Source organism: Trichosurus vulpecula, chromosome 5, assembly GCF_011100635.1.
Source record: "Trichosurus vulpecula isolate mTriVul1 chromosome 5, mTriVul1.pri, whole genome shotgun sequence".
Lineage (NCBI taxonomy): Eukaryota > Metazoa > Chordata > Mammalia > Diprotodontia > Phalangeridae > Trichosurus > Trichosurus vulpecula.
Genome location: NC_050577.1, coordinates 179,205,430 through 179,223,930, shown reverse-complemented (window position 1 = coordinate 179,223,930; position 18,501 = coordinate 179,205,430). Strand labels below are relative to the sequence as shown.

Sequence of the window (18,501 nt, the reverse complement as noted above, 5' to 3'; positions counted from 1 at the left end):
GATAGCTTACTAAAAGAGGACCTATATAACCTACCTACTTCCCTGAAGATATTTAAAATCCGATCTAATCTTCTCAGAATGATTTAGCATCTTGTCTACCAAAAAGGTAATGATATTAACTGGATGACCTTTGAAAATGTCCCTGCAGCCATGTGATTCTGAGAACAAGCTGTGGCTTTTAGCCACATTCATTGAGAATCTAGGCCAATGACCAAATAGGGAAAGGAAAATAAACAAACTTCATTTCCCAAGGCAAAGATATTTCAGATGGGTTAGTAGTAAAATATACATTATAGATTTGAATTCTAATACATAGCACAGCAACCAAAAATAATCTTAGCAGTATACAATTAATTTTAATGATCAACCTTGGCCCCAAAGGAGGTATGAGAAACTGTAACTCCCTCGTGTTGGAAGGCAGTCTGGAACTATGCCCCCAGAGTAACTAAACTCTCCATACTCCTTGACCCAGTAATACCGAGATCAACAAAAGAGGGAAAGTATCTATATATGCAAAAAAAATTATAAAAATTCTTTTTTGTAGTAGCAAAAAGCTGGTAATTAAGGAGATAATTATTTATTGAGGAATGGTAAAAAAAACAAATTGTGATATATGAATGTAACATATTATTGCTTCATTTTCAAAAGCAACAAAGTAGATAGTTTAAGAGAAAAGGCTTGGACAAGTTGACACAGAGTAAAATGAGCTTAACTAGAAGGACATTTTATATAACAAGAACAACACTATAAGGAAAAACAAATTTGAATAATTTAAGAACTTTGATCACTCCAATGGTAAACCACAATCCCAGGGGACAAAAATAAAGCATGCTACCCACCTCCTAACATACAGTGGCCTCAGGACACAGAATGACACATATACTTTTGGACATAGGGCAATGTGGGAAATTACTTTGCTTTGCTATTCATATTTGTTAGGATTTTTTTCTTTTTCTTTTTTTGTTCAGTTGTGGTGTAGGAGGTGGTAGGGAGAAAAAATAAATGCTTGATAATTGAAACTTTTCATATATCTTTTAAAAAATATACATACCTCTGTCCCTTCCTTACAGAGAGAGGAAAGCATAGATGTGGAACATTTTATATATACTGTCAGACATGGTTGATATGTTGCTTAATTGTGCTGAGCTGCTTTTTTTACTTTTCTTTTTTATTCTTTGTTACAAGGGATGGGCTCACTAGGGAAGAGAAAAGAGGGATAAATTTGAAAGTGAAGATGATAAAAATTTTAAAGATTTTAAAATGATCATAATAATTGCTTTAAATAGTGGAAAATATGTAAATTAAAAATTATCTTTACCTCTTTAATCTATGGCCTTTTTCTCTAAAGAGAATTGCATTAAATTAAAGGAAACCACTTTAACATACCGGCCATATGTTACTATATTTGGGAAAGCAAGGAATAGTTTACTTATCAGATTTATGGAAAAGTAAAGAATTCATGACCCAACAAGAGATAGAGAGCATTACAAAATGCAAAATGGATAATTTTGATTATGTCAAATTGAAATGTTTTTGTACAAAAAAAGCCAATGCAACAAGAATTAGGAGGGAAGCAGAAAATTGGGAGAAAATCTTTGCAACTAGTATCTCTGATAAAGGCCTCATCTCTAAAATATACAGGGAGCTAAGCCAAATATATAGGAATACAAGCCATTCCCCAGTTGAGAAATGGTCAAAGGATATGAACAGGCAGTTTTCAGAGGAAGAAATTAAAGCTATCTACAGGCATATGGAAAAATGCTCTGGATCGCTGCTGATTAGAGAAATGCAAATCAAAACAACTCTTAGATACCACATCTCTCCTGTCAGATTGGCTAAAATAACAAATCAGGAGAATGATAAATGCTGGAAAGGATGTGGGGAAATTGGAACATTGTTGCATTGCTGGTGGAGTTGCGAGCTGATCCAGCCATTTTGGGGGGCGGTGTGGAACTATGCCCAAAGGGCTATAGAAATGTTCATACCCTTTGACCCAGTAATACCACTTCTAGGGTTGTATCCCAAAGAAATCACGCAAGCGGGAAAAGGACCCATATGTACAAGAATATTTATAGCAGCTCTCTTTGTGGTAGCCAAGAATTGGAAAGCAAAGGGATGCCCATCAATTGGGGAATGGCTGAACAAGCTGTGGTATATGAAGGTGATGGAATACTATTGTGCCATAAGAAATGGGGATGATGCAGACTTCATAACAACCTGGAAAAACCTACACGACATAATGCTGAGTGAGCGGAGCAGAGCCAGGAGAACGTTGTGCACAGCCACAGATATGTGGATTCCGTGAGGACCAACCCTGACATACTGCACTTCTCTCAGCAACCTAAAGGGGCAAGGACAACTCCAGGGGACTCACGATGGAGAATGCTATCTTCATTCAGAGAAAGAACTGCGAAGTTTGAATACAGACTGAGGCACACTACATGCTCGCCTTTTCTGCTTCTCTTTTGTTTTTGTTTTTGGGGTTTTTTTTTTGGTTTTTTTTTTTTTTGGTTCTGTTTCTTCTTTTTTATGATTCATTCCATTGGTCAAAATTCTTCTCCACGACTTGACTAGAGCATAAATTAATTCAATGCGAAGTTATACATGACAGTTATATGAGACTTCATGCCGTCTTGGGGAGGGAGGGGGGAGGGAGGGGAGAAAAACTGGAACTCAAAACTATGTAGAACCGTGTGTGGTAAACTAAAAATAAATAAAGAAAAATATATATATATAAAAAAAATAATAAAAAAAAATATAAAAAAAAAATTAAAGGAAACCACTTTAACATACCAGCCATATGTATGGAATCCCCAATATATATTTATCAAATCACAAAAGGTAGCCATGATTCTGAAAATTGTTTACAATCTCTTTCCCAATTTCTTATTGATATAATAGAATACAGTTTATGTATCTTGTTATCCCTTTTAACATAACCATGGGTGTCCTTTCACCTATTAAGTTATAAACTCCTTGAGAGCAAGGGCTGTGTCATCTGTCTCTGCATCTCTAGCACCTTATATATAATAGGCACTTAATAAGTATTTGTGGAATGGAATTTATGAGAGTAAGTAGCACCTCCCTAAATAAGTACCATGCTGGCTATGCACCATTATTTCATTTTTATTAGCAAATTATACCCATTGCCTTGGAACATTAAGGAATTTTTCCAGTTCTAGTTAACTTTAAATTTTAGAGCGTCTATGTATGGATAGCTTTATATGTATATATGTTTACTTCTTAAAGTCTCATAATGACTGTTCATGTTGCCCTCATATCTTCCTTCATCTCTGTCTGTTCACCCTTTTTTATATCCTCTACTCTTTTGCGTGTTTCTCTCACAGGTAAAAATTTAGCTAATGAAGATATTCCTCTTCACATTTCTATGGATGAAAAGAAAACCACGTTAAATTTGGTAAGAGACTAGGCCAATGCTGTTAATTAATGATGGTCATAGTAGCATCAAATTAGATCTAGCAAAGACTATAGAAACCTTCTAGCCCAATACCTTCATTTTACATTCAAGGGCCTGTGTCCCAAAGAAGTTAAATGATTTGCCAAGATAAGTTAGTGAGTAGGGCTTCAAACACAGGTTGACTAATCCAAACCCAAGGTCCTTTATGATGGTAATGGTGAAGATGATGATAATGATAACATTCTACATTTGTATTGTACTCTACTTTTTCAAAGAACTTTCACAAACATAATGTCACAGATTCCACAAACAGAATTTATTAATCCCATATTTTGAGACTCCACTGTTTATTTTTTTTAATACTTCAAGGATCCACCATTGTACCATTCTAGGCACTTTTCTCCACTCATGCAAATCACAGCCCTTCCACACCCTCCTAAACCAAATTCACTAAATGCTATGACCAAAAATGTTCCTCACAAGCTAACTGAGCCTATGGTGATGAGCCTCTCCCTACTTAGCTGGCTGCTTTTTGGAAAACCCTGAATGCCCATCTCCAGGGCTTTATTTGAAATCTTTCTAGCTTGGTAAGACTTGTGAAGCCTATGCTTCAGTGGTATAACTTTTGAGATTCCAGGTTTCCCTATACCCCGTAATGAGACATCATGGTAAGGCTTTAGTGATGGTGACCCTGGATTTGCAAAAACTATGCCAGCAGGGTAAAGGCTAATTTCTACAGGTAATAGAAACACTGTTCATTCTTCTTTATTTATCTTCTAACATGTAGTAAAGATTTTTTAGGGACTCTCTTATTCATCCTTGTATCACAAGTGCCTAGCACAGTGGTTTACATATTGTAGGGCTTAATGAATGTTTAATGAAATGAATAAATTTTTTTGGAAATTAAGTATTATTAAAAAATGACTATGATGTCATAGGCTATCAAATATACCCTTCTATGCAGTATAATTAGGACTCTTTTATATAACAGCCCCACAGTTTTAGTTACGAAAGAGGTAATACTTTTTATGTCCAATGAAAACAATATTCACTGCCCATATATACATACTGTAAAAGTCCTGTCTATCACCACTTTTCTATATCAGCACATTTCGTGATAAACTTTGTATCAAAATAACTCAAAGTTCTGTGCTTTCCTGCCTCTCTAGAAGTGAAGTCATATGATATAGTAGGAAGAACATTGATGTTCAGTCTAGGAGACCTGTGTTCAAGTCTTGGTTTTTTCTATTTTCTAGTCATGTAACTGAATAACTCAGAACACCTCCCTGAACTACTCTCCTTATCTGTAGAATGGGGATAATGATAGTTTTTACTGTCTTTCTCTCAGGATTGTTGTAAGGAAAGTACTTTATAAATTATTGATACCATATGTGAATGTAAACTATTATTGCCAATAATATTTACTCACAATGTTTCCCCCATCTCTATTCAATACACCCTTTCCATTCCTGTCTGACTAATAAAATATCCAAATTCTAATTAATCCCTTCTCTTCCATGGAGCTTTCTTAGACCATTCTGGGCCTAGAATAAGTGATCTCTGCCTTCTGTGAACTCATAGTACTTACTGCCAATATCCATTGATGTAAACAATTAATCACCTTATGACTGATCTCCTTTTGTTACCTTTTATTTATTTGACTTTTCAAGTCTTTCTGTCTTGTCTCCATACCTAGATTATAAAATCCTAGAATATGCTACTTTCTCTTCCCCAGGTTTTCAGCCCTTGCCTTGCATATGCTAAATACACATTAAATGTCTATTGATAAGGAGTAAAAACCCAAAGTATTATAAAGAACTGCATTTGTAGCAGTACTCCAGTGGTTCTTTATTATGTCTTTCATCTCTGTAAATTTTAGGAAACCAAAGAAAGGCCTGAAGCAATTACAGAGTGTAAAGAAGAATATGCCATTGGAGGAGGTAAGAGGAGTTGCAGAATCTCACTAACAGAAGCTAAAATCTTGTTATTTGACCTAGGGCTAAAACGGTAAATGAAAGCTGATATTTGACTGTATTTTTATCTTTCCACTTTGAGCCTTCAGTGATTCTGTGGTCTTATTGATAATGGTATTCCCTGCAGCAGTGAAAATCACAAACCACTCATACTTTTTTCCCTGTTCTATTTGTGTCTGGGACAATCTGTAAATCTGTCTTTAGGTCTCCTGATATTCCCTTGGAGTGGGTGGTCCACTCGTTACCCTTCGTTCTCACTACATGACTAGTCCACCTGTTTTCTGATCATTCATGTCTCTGATGATGTCCTTTATATCAGTTCTCCTGCACAATTTTTCTTTGGTGATATGTTGTTGCCTACTCATGCCCAAGATGAATGATTTTTTGGGTGGCCTACTACACAGACTCTTCTCAGACTATGCTGTTCCTTAACTCACAACCAAACAGTATCATCTGAAGTATAACAATATTAAAAAGATGAGTCTTTGTTTGAGAGAAAAGATTGGAGTCATTAAAAACACTGCCCAATTTCAGTTCAGACAATTTAGCCTTCCCGCCTCCTTTTATTCAGTTTTGGGCCCTGTTCATTATCCATCTGTAGTATCTGTTCAAAATATATATATTGATTAGGCACTGAGGTGGCATAATGGAGAGAGTGCTGAACATGGAATCAGGAAGACCTGAATTAAAATCCTGCCTCATACTCTTAGTTGTTGTGTGACTCTGGGCAAGTCACTTGATCTCTCTTAACCTCAGTTTCTTCACCTATAAAATAGAGATAGCATGTATCTCACAGAGCGGTTATGAGAACTAAATTACAGACACGCACATGTATACAGACACACAACTATAGTGCTTTGCAAACTTTTAAGCACCATACACATTCTATTACTATAATTACTAATGGAGCAGCTTCTATGGGTTTCCTATCCTCCTGTATCTTGGCCTGAAGAGTAGATGTAATAGACGTTCTTCAGCCACTTGACTTTTCCAGTGTGAATCATTCATCTCAAACTCTCTTGAGTGATTCTGGGTCTCATCAGGAGGCTCTGCAGTGTTCTAGATTTTCATGCTGATGGTGTACAAAAGGGAGAAGCTGGAGGACCTCACCATTTATAGGAAATCTCTCTTTTTGTCCTGGAGATCCTTCATGACCACGGCAAACACCTTTGGCAAGTACTTGTCTCCCTCATTTAATAGTAATAAGCAAGGAGTATTAAGCATATTTATCTCCTTTTATACATCATTCAAGAATCTTGTATGATTTTTTATATGGATGGAAGCTATTTTTAATATATTTTTATTTATTTTGTTAAATATTTCCCAATTAGATGTAAAAATATTAACATTCATTCCCTAAAATTTTGAGTTCCAAATTCGTAGATACTTTTTTGAAAGAGAACTGGAAGCAACTTCTTGATCTAACGGATTAATTTTTTTTTGTAACCAACAAAAAATAATCACAAAGGAGATATTGCATTCTCTACACCTTTCAATTTGTTTGTATAACTATAGAGATGTAGCATATTGCAGGATATCACTTAGAAAAGCTTTTCTGTTCCCAGTTATGCCTCAAAATGTTAATGTCAGATAGTTATCTTTCATTGTTCGCACCTGCCTTGGGGTCTGAACAGTTTTAATTGCCATTTCAATTTTATGAGCTATGATTCCTCACATATTCGTGAAACATATATAAAGCACAAGCTTCTGCCAAAGTGGTGCTAAGTTCTAAGGTACACTTCTTGTAGAGGAATCACTCATCTTCCTTTTTTTCTTTATTGAGGAATACCTTGGTAAAGATTCAATCAACAAGAATTCATTAAGGGCTTTGAATTTTGCCAGTATATATTGCTGCTAAGAAATGGTGTCATACTTAGCATTCAGCTCCAGTGAGAGCAGCTGTGATGTCCCGTGAATTTGAGAGACTCAGACCACATTTCAGATATTTTTGTAAATCGCATGGTTTGGCTTCATCACTGGAACCAGTGTGGTCTTAATGTTCTGCCTGAAATCATCAGGACTTCAAATATGAGCTGCAGTATTATAGTTGACATGGCTCCTTGAATGACATACTTTTTCTTTGCTACTCATTCTTCAGGAGAACTCAACTAAATGAAGGAGCATTAAGTAGTTAATGTGATTTAACCAAATAATGTCCTTTTTGCCCCTTAATAGAAACTGCTGCTTCTACTATTCCTGTAACCAGCGTTAAATCAGTCAGCTTTAGACAAAGTGACCAGTAAGTTCATTTTACCACAATCCATGAATTTTTTATCACTTTCATGGGGGTTTTGTTTGAAGTCCTTCTCTTTCTTTTTCAGCAGCATTTCTACAAATGAAAAAGAGGTAGAGGTAAGTATGAAACATTTTCTATTTTTGGCTTTTACCAAATATAAAGAGATCCTTAAGTTCACACAGGTGTAGATAGATCATGAATCCTATCCTGTTTGGTTGGCAACACTGGAATTTGGCTTACTAAGAAGCAACTTCACTAAGGCCCCTGCATTTATCATTCATTCATGTCTCTTGATGCAGTCTTTTATTATATTTAAATCTTATATTAATTCTCATTTTCTCTCTTTGTTCCTATACCCCTTTTATCTTATTTCTATAACAGGCTGAATTTCTTAGATTATCTTTGGGATTTAAGTGTGACTGGTTTACCTTGGAGAAAAGAGTCAAGCTTGAAGAGAGGTCTCGGGATCTGGCTGAAGAGAATCTAAAGAAGGAGATCACTAACTGTTTAAAGTTATTAAAGGTTAGACTAAGAACACTTGGGACCTTATTTCTATACTCTGCAACCTAGAAAAGATTCAAAGTTTGGGTAGCCCTACAAACAGTTCTTTTTGTCTTTCAAAGGATTTTGATTTTCTTCCAAGTCTAAGCTTAGATGCTACTTCCTCTGTGAAGCCTTACCTAATCTTTCCAGTCATCTTCTCTTTCCCTTTCACATTAGCTCATAGTTATTTATTCATGCGTTCGCATGTTTAGTTGAAAACATCTAGAAGGCAGGCACTGTTTTATTTCTGTATTCCTGGTGTGTAACAGAATGATTTACACACAGTAGGCATTTAATGTTTGTTGAATTCATTTGAATGTAACCTAAGATCAAATTTGCTGTTTTTTTCCTACCATGCTACACTAGTAGCTCATTTGACCTACAGTTCACTAAAATCACTAAAATCCTGAGGTTGATTATTTTAACCCAAACATAGGATTTTATCTTTATGACATTTCATTTTCTCAGATTCAACCTATTGTTCTAGTTTACTGAGATACTTTTAGATCCCAATTATATTATCTAGCATGTTAAATCCCACATGTTACGTCATCACTTTTCCTCAGAGCCTCACAAAGGTGTCTCCCATTCATGTGTGTGTGTGTGTGTGTGTGTGTGTGTGATAGTGATGAAAGTGTATACACACACAGAAAGTTGAAATATCTAATCATTCTATAGACATCTATAGACGTTTTGATAGTCATAAATAATTATCTCAACTTCCTGTTCCCTACACATGTAATAAGTATGCCTTTTCTGTGTTTATAGATCTATTGGTGGAATTACTGAGAAAAAATCACTAACGGTACAGAGCCAAGGACAGATTTCTGGAATGCTTCGTTAGAAAACTTCTCTAAATATTGCCTAGTATTTTTCTTTATTCTTGGTCAATTATGGAATGACAGCCAAAAGAACTCTACCACCAAAAACAACAAAAACTCAATTTTTTTCTACCCTCTTGTCCCTGAAACGATAAGATAGCTCTTTCTCTTGCTTATTTCTAGCAATGATGAGAAATAGATAATTCAAAAAGGTTCCCTCCTCTTTTTGCATTCAGACCCCAAGGAGAAAGTTAAAATACATACAAATAATAATAGTAGGTTTGGGGGTTCAAAAAGGACTGATAGGTACTTCCCCTACACCTAAAAGGAAAAACCAAAAACTGAATTGAGTAAATCTTACAAAAATTTCACGACAGAAATGAATTGGGGATAGTAGTTGGCATTGGGGATTTAAGCTGAAGAGTAGGATAGGTAACAGTGCGAGATGGAATTAGTTAGGGGACTGGATCTCCTGTTGCCTGAAAAACCAGGGCTAGGCCTTGGGGAGTAGCTATGGTTGGTAGGGAGCAGGAGACGGAACATCAAAGATTTACCATACCTCTCTTTATCCTTGCTGACCCAGTCACTGCAGATTCACTAGATCAGTACTGAGAAGAGGTAAAAAATGAGTACTGGGTTTGGAAGGCTGGCCCACACTGAAGGACCCTAGAAGAGGGTGACCAGGATGGTCAGGGTCCTGGAGACTGTTCCATACAGCATGTCCATAAACTTAGTGACCTAGAAACATTATGTCTCAGCGATTTTTTCTTTAGAGGAGAAATGATAGTTATCTTTAGGTATTTAAAGGACTGTGAGATAGACAAGGATTAGACTTATATACTTGGTCATAAGGGCTAAACTAAGAACACTGGGTGCAGGTTGTGATCCGGGCAAGTCTTGGCTCGATATAAAGGGAAAAGATCCTTAACAATTAAAACTCTGAAAGATGGAATAGTTGTTTTGGGAGGTGATGAGTTGCCCCTCAACTAGGGATCTTCAGTTGATGGATGGATGACTATCAAAAAGTTGTAAAGAGATTTTTTACAGCTCCTTACAAGGAGATTCAAATATGATTCCTAGTTCAGATCTACTAAATAGCCCCTAAGGTCTTTGTAAGCTCTATGATTCTGAGAAGTGTTGGCAGCAAAAGGTGTGTAGTTCACTGGGCCTTCATAACAAAAGAAGTGGGTAAAAGGGAGAAGGTATAGACTAAAAAACACCAGGGAGAGTTATATGAACAAATGGATGAAAATGCATTTATTAAGCACTTACTACGTGCCAATTACTGTGCCAAGTGGAGGGGAAATACAAAAGCAAAGACTGTCCCTGCCCTCAGGGATCTTACATTCTAATCAGAGGAGACTACACATATAGGGGAGTGATGGCCAGAGAGGGAGATTTTTGTTTGGAAAATTTACAGTGATGATAAGTGGAGCCATAGAGGAGTAAATTGGCACAAATGAGGAAAACTACTTGACACTCCTCAGTTCACCACTTGAAGCACCCTTGCCCACCTTCCCACCCCCCACTCCAGTACTGTCCCTGACATAGCCACTGTCTCAAACCACAGCCTTTGGGTTACAGCTGGAGCAGGGAGAGCAGTCTTTGTTTTTATTATGTAGCAAATAGTGGGAAAGACAGTCCTTAGTCTTGCTTGCAGGCTGCCCTGCAATGTGTACAGTATTTTTTTCTATGGAAAAATATTCATAGAGATTTCATACTGACCTAATTACTAAAGAAGTTTTCTTTAATAAATCTTTGCATTATATAGGGACTGCTATTATGCTTTCATTTCAACATAACTTTAGCGATAAGAATGAGAAAAATATGAGAGCTAATTTCTGGTAAAGTATGTACAATTAAGGGAACTAACTTTCTCAGTTCATTCCATATTGCTGCTAGCATCTATTTTGAATCCTGCTGCATATAAGCCCTTGTTAACACCAAGTCTTCCTAACTCTATGTATTTAATATATTTCTGACTTTTGGCCAGAAGATTTGAGACTTTGCTCATCTACTTATTAGCTATGTAACTTTGGGCAAGTCACTTAACCTCTCTGAACCTCAGTTTCCTTTTCTGGAGACTAGGAGAAATACAGGTACTGCCCATATTACAGAATTGCTGTAACAATCAAATGAGATAATATCTTTAAGGTATCTTGATAACCATATAATACTATATAAATGTATGTTGTCATTCTCTCCACCATCTTAATCCCCTAGTGTAGTCCACAGAAATAGGATTGGAAGGAATCTGAGAGGCCACTCATATCTGAACATGAATCCCTTCTATGAAATCCTCAAAAAGTCACCAAGCCTTCATTTAAAGATCTCTAATTGTTAGCAAACTCATCAAGTCTAGAAAGCATGGGAAATTCTATCGAGTCTAAACACCCGTCTATAATTTCTACACATTGTTTCTAGTTCTGCGCTCTGGAGCTAGAGAGATCATACCTCATTCCTCTTCCAGGAGACAGTGCTGGTGGTACTCAGAGATAGCTATCACATCCCTCCCAAATCTTCTCTTCAGGTTAAATATCCCGTATTTGCTTCAGATGATCTTCATGTCATGTGATCGTTAGGTCCTCTACTATCCTAGCTACCTCCTTTGGATATTCTCCAGTTTAACAATATCCTTCCTAAATGGCGGCATCCAAAACTAAATACAAGACTATTGGTCAGGTAAAATCTGCCCATGCTGAAATACAGTGGGACTGTCACCTTCTAGTCCTGAACAGAAACTATTCCTGTTGTAATGCAGGCTAAGATCAAATTAACTTTTTTAGCTGCTTTATTACTCTTTATTTATATCATGTTTACAATTCAGCAACACTTCCAGATATTTTTTCAGATAAAATGCTATCTAGCCTTACTTCCTCCCTCTTGTACTTTTGGAGCTGATTTTTTTTTGGAGCCATGTGAAAATGTATCTTTAGTAGTATTACTTTTCTCATTTTCCAGTTCTGCTTTGTCTGAAATGCAGTATTTCTTATTCCTCATATGTAACAGTTTATTTTCCTTTATGCAGTCTTTAATAACTCTCTGTGAAGATGATAACCAAGCCCAGGAAATCATTAAGAAGCTGGAGAAGAGTTTAAAGTTCCTTAACCAGTGCACAATGAGAGTTGCTAGCAAGGCGGAGATGCTGGGAGCCATTAATCAGGTTTTATTTATATTTATTTATTTGTATGTTTAAAAATTAGGTGCTTTGCAAGGGGAATAAATTAAAAGCTTTGGGTTCTCAAGTTACTAGATTATCTGAATTCATAGTCACCACAATTTGAAACTTTAAAAATTTCTATCTGGACAAATCTATGAGGATTTTTCTTATCTAAATATCTACCATACTGGATTTGAAGGGCTGATTTTCAGAGGCTGTAATCCTTCTCCCCTGCCTGTTGCTCCAGCACTCAGTAGTAAATGCTTTCTAAGTGAAATGTTCCTGTGGCAAACCTGCATGTGCACCACTGAAGAGAAAGCACAACCCAATGCACAAATCAGGGATGCAAGCAAGACTTGTAGAAGGATATGGTATAATTGACTGAATCTCAGGTGATGGGGAAGTACAGGAAATCTAAAGTATCTCAAGTGCTTTCAGATTAGGGGCATGTTCCTCTGCGGCTTGTAGAGTCTCTGTTCTCATACACACACCAACGTAAGAACCAACACTTTTTTGTGGCTCAGTAGGCCCATCTCATCTGCTTTTAGACAGAAGAGGCCTTGCTTCTAATGTGAGTAATCAGTATCCTTTGTTTAAGATATATGCCTCTGAGACCTTGAGGCAGTGATTGGCTGGGATAATCTCTTTGGGCTCAGGTCTGGCCATCTGAGAATACTAGGCCTTTATTACTACACAATAGCCTTGGGCTGTGGTCTGGGAGTCTCCTTATGTACTGTCCAGAACCAGGGCAATTAGACCTATATTATTATATTTATTGTATTGTATTGTACTGTATTGTATTGTATTACATTACATTACATTATATTATATTGCATTGCATTGCATTATATTATATTATATATTAAACCTTCTGGTTTATAGATGGCCATTAGAGATAGAGGTAGAGATAGAGAACAGCAAAAGAAAACAAGGAGCTATTAAACATTTGAAGAAACCAGGAAAAGCATCTTTTTAGATTTGCGTATATGTTTACAGAATGTAGGATATGTAATAGAACATATTGAACTTGAAATTTCCTTAAGAAATATTCTTTTTACAGCTACATTGTACACATCTTCCAGGATTTTGCTCAGTATAAGAGCTTTAGTTTACACAACTGCTTTTGTAGTTTTCTTATCTACTTCATATATACAAAGCTATAGTTTCTGGGAAAGCAGGTCAGGCAAGCAGAAGTACAAATGGTTTTTCTAAGTTGAAGAAGAGAGTAGAGGAGGGGAGATTTAAACAGGATATTGTGAATTATCAAGCAGTCAGTCAGTGAACAAGCATTAAATAACCAAGGCACTGTCCTAAGTGCTAGAAACATAAGCATAATTAACAAAAAAAGACAGTCTCTGCTCTCAAGAAGCTTACATTATAATAGGTGAAGACAACATAGAAAAAGAAAATGAAAAGAGGGAAGTGAGAAGAAAAAGGCACCTGGTGCTGGGCCACAATAGAGGAAGTTCAGTGTACAGCCTGGAGCGGACACTCTCCTTAAATAAAGAGCCGTCTAATCAGCGGAAGAGGCTGCATTCCAACGTGTGAATTCCGGGGCTGGAGAGAAGGAAATTTATCATATCCCTCATCTCCTTTATTAGGAGTTTCTGGTTAGAGATCTCACAGATGGTTCCTACATTCAGTGACTAAGTCTAGCCTGACACAAGGGTTTGATCCAGCGCTCAGCTTTGTTTCTCACTTGAAGATGATGTCATTCCCCAAGAAAAATAAGAATCTATATTCCATCTAAAAATTCAGATGTATTATTATAAGATCCATGATTCTATTAAAAGCAATGGTCCAGTACACTCTCTAGAAGCAAGAATTGCTTGGTTTTTATATTTATAAAGGAAAGAATGGGACTTACAGTTATAAATACTAAATTACAACTTTTTTTAAAAAATGTGTGCCATGGGATGGGTTAATGGAGTCATAAAAATTGTTGGCCAAATGGCATCCCAAAGCACATACATTTCAATTCAATTGAACAAACATTTATTGAGTGCCTACTATGAAAGAGGCTGTGGGGGATATGCAAATGAACGAAATACACAGTTTCTGCCCCCAGGAAACATACTCCTACTCTATCTCTATAGAAACTCTCTCTCCTACTTTTGTAAGAGAGATAAGACATAGACAAAAATGATTATAATATATAACAGTGTAGTATAGCAGGTAGAGTGCTAGACTTGGTATCAGGAAGACCTTATTTTTTTCTTAATATCTAACTTTTAAAAATTAAATCTTATTTTTTCTAGCCAATGAAAATCTTCCTGCACTTCCTATGCTCCTACACTTCCTATACTCAATTGAAAAACAAAAACAATATCTTCATGAGATATATACCTGTATATGCATATATCTCACAAGTATGTTATATATAGTCAAGCAAAACAACACATTAGCCATGCCCCACAAAATCATGTCTCAATTTGTATCGAGTCGACCAGAAGATGGGTAGTATGTTTCATCATGAACCCTCTGAATGCTAGTCGGTCATGGCATTGTTCAGCATCCTTAAGTCTTTCAAAGTTGCTTGTCTGTATAATATTATTGTTATCGTATAAATTGTTCTCCTGGTTCTGCTCACTTCACTCAGTACCAGTTTATATAAGCTTTCATTCCTTTTATCATTTCTTATGGCGCAATAGTTTTCTATCCCATCATATACTATAGAATGTTCAGCCATTCCCCAATTGATGGACACAAACTTACTTTCCAATTCTTTGCTGCTACAAAAAGAGCTGCTCTAAATATGTGTGCACATTCTTCCAGTGTGTTTTGTTTCTCCATTAATCTACCTGTCTCTCATTTCCTTCTCTCCCTTCCCCCATTCTAATCTGTTTTCCTGTTGAATGAAATGTGTTTCTGTACCAAATTGTGTGTGTGTCCTTCCTTTTGACCACTTCAGATAAAAATGAGATTAAATTCCTTAACCTTTTCTCCTTGTTTTTATAGACTTCTCTTATGTACCCCAATTACGTAAGATAATTTCCCTATCTTTGCTCTCCCTTTTTCTCCCCTAGGGTATTCCTGTGCTACTCACATTCCATACTTCTTTCAAGATCATCAAAAAAAAAAAACCTAACACAGCCACTCCCAGCCTTTTCTAATTAGATTTCCTCTATGCTTTTCGATCAGGTTCTGAAGGGACATTTGTCATCTCTCCATGTAAGAATGTAAACATTTTATCTTTTTTTAGTCACTACGATTGTTTGCTCATATTTACTTCTTTATGTTTCTCTTGACTCCGATGTTTTCACTTTAAAGTTTTGTCATGGCTGATCTTTTCATCTGGAATGCTATTTCATTAAAGGTCATTTTTTCCCTGCAGAATTATACTCAGTTTTTCTGGGTATGTTATTATTGGTTGTAAGATTATATCCTTTCCCTTCTGCAGTATCATATTCCAAGTTCTCTGCTTCTTCGTAGTGATGGCTGCTTGCTGCATTTTTTCCTTTGACCTGGAAGCTCTGGATTTGGTTTATAATGTTCATGGAAGTTTTCATGTGAGGATTTATTTCAGGAGATGGCTGCTCCCTTTTTTAAGAGTTTTTTTAATGACGTCTGTGTTTTAAGGTTTTAAGAGATCCGAGCAGTTTTCTTTTATGATTTCTTAAAGTATGATGTCTAAGTTGCTGGGTTTTTTTTTTAATCATGATTTCCAGGTAGTCCAATGATTTTAAAATTCTTTCTTCTCCACATGTTTTCTAGGTCAACTGTCAAGTCTTACTGACTCTCCCTCCACATCAGCTCTTATTATCTGTCCCTTCTCTGCATTCACATAACCACAAATCTAGTTTGGGCCTTTAGTGCTTCTCATCAGCTTCCTAACTTAGTTTTGCTGCTTCTAGGCTCTCCTTTCAGTTGTTAACAAAAAGAATGACAAATCCCAATAATTCCACATAGCTGCCAAAGTAATCTTGCTGAGTCACAAAGAGAATCATGTCACTGCCTTATTCACAATCAGGTTGAATGCAAACTCAGTCTTTCATTGGAAAGCCTCTACAACCTGGTTCCAATCTGTCTTTCCACCCTAATTTTAGCTTATTCCCCAGTCTGTATTCCAGATGAAATGGACTTCTGGCTGTTCCCTAAACTCTAAATTCTATCTTTGCATTTGTACAAGCTATTCCCCTACACCAGAAATGCCCTTTCACCTAAGTTCTGCCTCTCAGAATGCCCAACTTCAGGATTCTTCCTCCTTAACCCCTTCTCTGATCTAATTATTCTCTCTCTCATCCTCTCATCCCCCCCCCCGTCTCTCTCTCATCTCCCTCTCCCTCTCCTTTTCCCTCTCCCCCTCTCTCCCTCCCTCTCGCTTTGTCCCTCTCTCCTTAAGTCACCTCGTATTTAGCATGTCTTTGTCCATATTATACCCTCCCAGTAGAGGTTAAGTTTCTTGAGGTCAGGGACTTTTTTTAATCTGTGTATCCCCAGTACCTTGCACATAGTAAATTTATAATAAATGTTTGCTGAATTGAGTTCAGGTAAATATGGAATAGGAATAGAGAATGGACCTGTGCTTTAATTGTTAGAGGGAATTTCCTTTGCCACTGTAGCTCAGCACCTTCTCTGTAACTTATAGTCTCAGATAGTTGTCTAAGAGAGCACTGAAAGGTTAAAGGTCACACAATTAGTCTCTCTCAGTGGAAGGACTTGAACCTAGGTCTTCCTGGTTCCAGAAATGGGTCTCTAGCCACTATTTTATTCTATCTCTGATTATAGAATATATTAATTGTGAATATGGAATTCATTATACAGATTTTTTTATTTTAGTGTTTATTGAAAGAATACAGATATAGAAGATGAAAAATTGTGCCCATGGGAAACAGAGGGCCAGTAGAAAGGAGTACAGGAGGTGATAACAATAGGAACAGGCTAGAACTTAGCATAGAAATTGGGTCACAGAAATAAATTTAAAAGGACATAGCATGGGAGAAAACAAGTTTACTACATGGGGAAAGTTTTGTTTCCTTTTTTTCCTAAGTAAGTAAAATAGCTAGTAAATACCCAATTGGAACCAAAATTTATTGCTCCAGGTGCTAGGCTCTGGATGCTCATTTCTGATAACTTAGACTTAATGATAGCATTCTTCAAAATATAGCAATTGCTAAAGGGGGAAAGAAGCAATTATATATTAATCTTAGTTTCCTCCTTTTGCCTGATGTCTGAGTAACCTGTTCAACCTTGCGGAAAAGAACCATAACACGGATGGTGTGGGGGAAGAATGGCACATAAGTTATCAAAGATATCAATATCACATAAGATATCTAAAAGTCTCCAAAACTCTTGATCAAAGAATACTGGATATGGAGGCTGAAGACCTGTGTTTGGGGCTTGGCTCCTCTATTTACTAGGGTTTTGTTTTGTTTTTGTTTGTTTGTTTGTTTCTTTGCCACGGGGAAGTCTCTTCAGCTCTAGGATTCAATTCCTTCATCTATAAAATGAGGGAGTTGGATTTGGTGACTTCTAAAGGTCCTCCTACTCATGACACAGGGTAGCCTAAAAATCTTAAAGCAGTTTTAAGCTTTAATACTGCACAAAGACTTTTGGACCACTTTATATTTAATAATTCTTTTCATGGCTGGAGATCTCAGATAAAGTTTCTGCAGGCTAAAATTAGAAAACTTGGGTTGAAATCTCCATTCTACTACTTACTAGCCCTGGGACCCTGGTTCTTAGCTTTAATTTAATTAATGGAGATAATGTATCCCCGCCTACCTCAAAGTTGTGAAAAAAATTGCTTTAGAAGTCCAAAATGTTATTTAAATAGGATCTATTATTGATAGTTTTGTTGTTCTAAAGTTGATATTTAACATAGATTTAAATGAGAAATGATTAGTAGTTTTGTGGGTTTTTTTTTTCATTTTGACTTCTTGCATAGTCTCCCCTATTTAGCCTCACAAAAAGGAACTATTTTTTTTTAATATTTTCCCCTATCAGGAAAGCCGAGTCAGTAAAGCAGTGGAAGTAATGATTCAGCATGTTGAAAACTTGAAGCGAATGTATGCCAAAGAACATGCGGAATTAGAAGAGCTGAAACAAGCTCTCCTTCAGAATGAAAGGCCTTTTAGCACCCTTGAAAATGAAGGTAATCAAGACTGTTTTCACAACTTCCCCACTTTTATTTTTCTAACAGTCTGCATTCATTCTCCTGTAACATGTTTGGAATAAGAATTCATGATGGAGACTTTACTAATAAAATATCTTGCTTCTACAGCCATGTTATTTTCACAGCCAAAATGTGCTTCCTATGGGGAAGTGGAAGGAATGCCCTAATAGCTTCATCAGAATGGAAGACATACTTATTATGGAACATTTGGCTAATACTGGTGTTCCTTTAGGAT

General features: G+C 36.4%; 1 protein-coding gene across 1 annotated transcript in view; it reads left to right on the top strand.

Annotated features, from left to right (window-relative positions):
* Window positions 1-18,501, top strand: part of IRAG2 (inositol 1,4,5-triphosphate receptor associated 2) — a 74,433-nt gene that overhangs the window by 42,937 nt on the left and 12,995 nt on the right. The window contains exons 13-19 of the mRNA XM_036760659.1: window positions 3,348-3,418; window positions 5,298-5,358; window positions 7,567-7,630; window positions 7,713-7,743; window positions 8,009-8,149; window positions 12,020-12,154; window positions 18,098-18,245. Coding sequence (XP_036616554.1) covers window positions 3,348-3,418; window positions 5,298-5,358; window positions 7,567-7,630; window positions 7,713-7,743; window positions 8,009-8,149; window positions 12,020-12,154; window positions 18,098-18,245 — 651 coding nt within the window. The remainder of the gene's footprint in view (window positions 1-3,347; window positions 3,419-5,297; window positions 5,359-7,566; window positions 7,631-7,712; window positions 7,744-8,008; window positions 8,150-12,019; window positions 12,155-18,097; window positions 18,246-18,501) is intronic.